A 4,489-nucleotide genomic window follows, 5' to 3' on the forward strand; every position below is an offset into this window, starting at 1 on the left:
GTGTCGTGGTCTTGATATTTCTTAGGAAATATCACGCCTGCTGCTAACCCAATAACCATTTCAGCTATTGGCGATGATGGTTTTGCTAAGGCGATAGAAATCACGAAGTGGAAGAGTATAATGGCAGCAGGCCGGGTTATTACGTCCTGCGTTGGCTACTCGATCTGTTATTTCGTTTCCCTGAATACCCGTGTGACCAGGAATCCAACATAATGTGACTTGGACCTAATGAACTACGGGGCCCCCACATAGGCGGGCCCCTCCCCCGAATACTATGCGTTAAACTCGCCACTGTTGCTAATACCGGTTTAGCTCAAGCATTCCAACCTGTCCAACGTGTGTCAGCGTCACCCGATCGATAATTTCTGAACAAAGGAACATAAATTTACATAATTTGGAGTTGAAAACCACAGATGAGTTGGATACAAAGATGATCTTGGAGCTGTGGAAGAAACGAAACAACTTGTAAGCGATGTTTTGTTACTATGATCGCTATGATCATTGGCCGAGTCAACTTAACAGCAACAAACAGTATGGTAGTACAAAGCAACTCTACATCGGCCATCAAGTAAACCGTTCTAAAACATCCAACGATATAATGTAGACATGGGCAAATTGAATCAGAACTGAATGATTCATTCCAATACACTGAGTGAACGATTACCGCACCGCCAGATAAATGAAAATGATTCTTCCGCACGCTAGCGGTACGGTATTGATTCTCCGTGTGGACGCTCTCCCTGTCGGCTATGAAAGTGTGCGATACATCTCCGCACGCTAGCGGTGCGGTATTGATTCTCCGTGCGGAAACTCTCCATACCGATCATGAAAGTGTGCAACAAACCACCGCACGCTGTGCGGAGTTCATTCTCCTACTCAGAAAATCAGCAAGCTTTTTCGATCTGATAGTTTGTTGACTAGAACGAGAAAGCTTATGTTATCCATGTCTTCTTTCCCGTTCCGCAAAATAGTGATACACTCTCGTTCTAGTAGTTTTTTTTTTCACACCAGACCGAAACTGCAGGTAATTTTCCATATGTTAGAAGCACTTCGCGTCGGCTTAGAATATATGAAAAAGATTCTCCTCATGGACTATAGTTAACCACAGTTTTTTTACTGTACGATTAATTGGATGAGTGTTATGAATCCGTTGTTTTGAACAGCGATAAATTTTCATTTTTATAAAAATATTCTTTATACGAGTAGAACACAAAATAAATAACGATATAAGAAAATTATACAAATCGCGATAAATTTAAAAAATAGTTGAACATTAAAACAACTTTGATTTCCTTTTTCCCTGCTTGTAAATGAAACTTTATAAAAAAATAGGGGGCACATTTTTACAGCATAAAATCGATATTTAAAAAGATACTGCACCTCGGGCGTGCGAAAGAATCACCGCACGCGTTCAGAATGTTAATATAATGAATCTGAGATATCAGGAATGTTTGATTGCATATTGATCATGCGTCTATGAGGAAACGTCGAAACGGTTCGACTGAAACAACGAATTGGATCGAAGATCGCATTTACATAATTGATTTTTGATGAGGTTTGTAGCAACGTATTATTTCGGTGGAACGAATGAACAATGCTTATGGGACAAAATAATATATCTTAAGATTATACAGTTTTAGATAATTGATATTCATAGAAAGGAAAAGAACTTTTGTGCAAAGTAAAACACATTTTATTTAACCACAAGTCAAATTAAATAGGAGAGTTAAAATCAAATAAGAAATAAACTCACAAAATATATTTCAGGGGTGAAAAGCACAACAACCTTTTTTAAATGATACCTTCTTGTTTATCTCTTTGTTCTCTCGTTTATTCATGATTCGCTCTTCCGTGGTAAGTTTCTATGTTCAGTTAAAGAAATAAGGTGGAACGTCCTTTCTATCTACGTATATTATCCAAAATCCATAGCAAATATTTACTGATGGCTTTGCACCGTTTCGGAAGTACGCAGTAGCCAAAATGCACCTGTAAACCGTAAAGTACGTATCGATTAGACTTTTGATCTATTGCCTGTATCGCCGATCCAGGCTGATAAATATTGCATTGAGGTGATCGGAAACGATTGTTCAAATTCCGAGCGCAAATAGTTCTACGGTCCATCTGGTCCGATCCTCCGAAAATGTGGTTAAATTCTTGGTATTCGTCCCAGCACTTATTGTTATCGACTACGTCCAACAGAGCTCGTTGTAGGAATGTCGCGTCAGTTCCACTCTCCTTCCAGCCCGTCATGATGTAGCGGTTGTACAGACGATTACGCTGCTCGGGAGTCACCGGGAGACAGATTGCCTCAATGTTTTCTCGTCCGCCAATATCAGCAGGAACGGCCAGCCGAACTAGCGCTAGATCATCTTTGCGGATAATTTGACTCACGTAAACCGTCTGAACTGCGGGTACACATCTGCCTTCTTCGTCTATGCAATCCTTTGTTCGGCTTGTATCGTAATCGCCGAGTATCACAATGACTTCCTTCTCGGTGCTATAGTAGTAGTGCATAATGCATGTTAATTAAAATTTAACATAAATTGTCGTACCTCTGCATAACACTTTTACTCACATTTTTTGCCAACAATTGCCCGTGAGAACGTAGTTTCGATTCAGCAACACTGCATTGCAAGGGACGTACTCTGTGGTGATCGGAGTTGCCAGTATCGCCATCCAAGGATATTGGTTTAAGATGGGTTTGCGATTCTCATCTAACTCCTGCATATGGTTATTCCGTCCACAGTTCCCTTGGTTGATAAGTCGTATGTTGGGGTGTCCAAGTATCGGATTGTCAATACCACTGATTGGTGTATTATCGAACACCCAATCGATGTACTGTGATGCGTCAGTAAATCCGATATATTGTTTCAAATTGCACACTCCAGAATAATCGTTTGTATTGCTAAACGAAACCACTCCCTTGAGATACCAACGATTTTGAAACTGGAAAAACATTCCACCACCACTGTCTCCATTGCAAACACCAGTTCCTGTAAGTGAAGAATGCAAGCATATGTTAGCATCTGTTCTACGCTCACAGCCCCACAAAATGTCTTACCATTTTTGTATCCTGCACAGAATGCTTTCGACTGTAGGAATTTTCCGAAAAACGCTCGATCACTCGCCAAACACGTCCACGAATCGACCACCGGCATGCGTGCTTCATTCAGGGTCGTGCCTATCGTATTATCTTCCGAAAGTCCCCATCCAACTACCGTACCGTAGTGGTTGTAAACCCACGGTAAGACCACCCCATCGTCCCGCTTCCAAAGGCACACTGGTTGAATGTAATCATTGAAGATCATTGGAATTTCCACCCGCAGAATGGCGATATCGTTCTCGAACGTTGTTGGACGATATCCCTCGTGCATTATTGTCTCGATCACATTGAACTCTTCGGCATACTCCTCCTCATTGTTCATAAGATTAAACCGGCCCAACCTTAGCTGCATATTATCGGCCGGAATTTTTCGACGGCTGGTTGCAAGCGTGACGCAGTGTGCAGCCGTCACCACCAGATATCGGTGCACAATGCTACCACCACATGCATACTCAAACCCAGCACTATTGATGCCCCGATGATAAAGCGCCGCATGCCACGGCCAGTCGCCCGGTTGCGTAGAATATCCACCCTTCACTAGCCCTTTACGTTTGACCATCCGTTCCCCACACTCGTTATCATTATAATCGTTGATTTGTAGCTCGTCCTGTGCAAAACTGTAACGCACATTATGTAGTAACAGTATAGCAAATAAACCAGCAAAACAAATATGCCACGGTCCAGTGCCGTGGACCATGATGTGATCTTCTCCGACGCACGTTCCAGTTCGTACTGCCAGTTTCATTCGATCGGCAGTTTGGTTATCGGTTTAATATTTAGTAAGTTGAGAACCTCGGGAAAATCCAACATTAACTTTCGGTGTTGATTCTTAAATAAGGGTAAACCGTAAAGAGTCTTACAAACAAAAAACGCTAACTTTTTTATATTTTTCAAAGAATTTTACATTTGCTTCGGGCAAAATATTGTGTAGCTGAAAATGTGTATTATTATTGAAAGGTGTACTTCTCGTCAAGAGAACAGGAACAGACACTTTTCGTACAACCTATTCAAGCTTCATCAGCAACTGATGCTCTGTTTTGTTTGAAACCTAGATAGTTTGATTTCTTAGAGAGTACTAAACAGGTTTGGACACATCTTTTACACAATGGGTTTTTGGCTCGATGAACAGCAGCGACCTTGAACAACACTGTACGGTACAATCCAAGAACCATAGATGAAACATAAACGATTGGACTGGATCCTGGACTGGAATAAAACTGATACCAGTTCCTCGAACGATAAGGGTTTTTGATCAGTTCCAGAACCGGTATGGGCTCATTTTCACGTAATCACGGTATCACGATGCATATTTTTATATTTCTTCTTTTTTTGGTTTGCCGTAATCGTCTCGTTTCTCTAAACTCTTTCTTTGCTGCTCTCTCTTAC

General features: G+C 41.3%; 1 protein-coding gene across 1 annotated transcript; it reads right to left on the minus strand.

The window, feature by feature from the left end:
* Positions 1-1,675: 1,675 nt before the first annotated feature.
* LOC121599113 (polyserase-2-like) lies at positions 1,676-3,853 on the minus strand. The gene is made up of 3 exons (XM_041926640.1): positions 3,062-3,853; positions 2,576-2,993; positions 1,676-2,497 (listed from the first exon to the last, which is right to left on the minus strand). The coding sequence occupies exons 1-3, from the start codon at positions 3,846-3,848 to the stop codon at positions 1,900-1,902; spliced, it is 1,803 nt and encodes a 600-aa protein (XP_041782574.1). The 5' UTR covers positions 3,849-3,853; the 3' UTR covers positions 1,676-1,899.
* Positions 3,854-4,489: the final 636 nt, after the last annotated feature.

This window comes from Anopheles merus, chromosome 3L (genome assembly GCF_017562075.2).
Source record: "Anopheles merus strain MAF chromosome 3L, AmerM5.1, whole genome shotgun sequence".
Taxonomy (NCBI): Eukaryota; Metazoa; Arthropoda; class Insecta; order Diptera; family Culicidae; genus Anopheles; species Anopheles merus.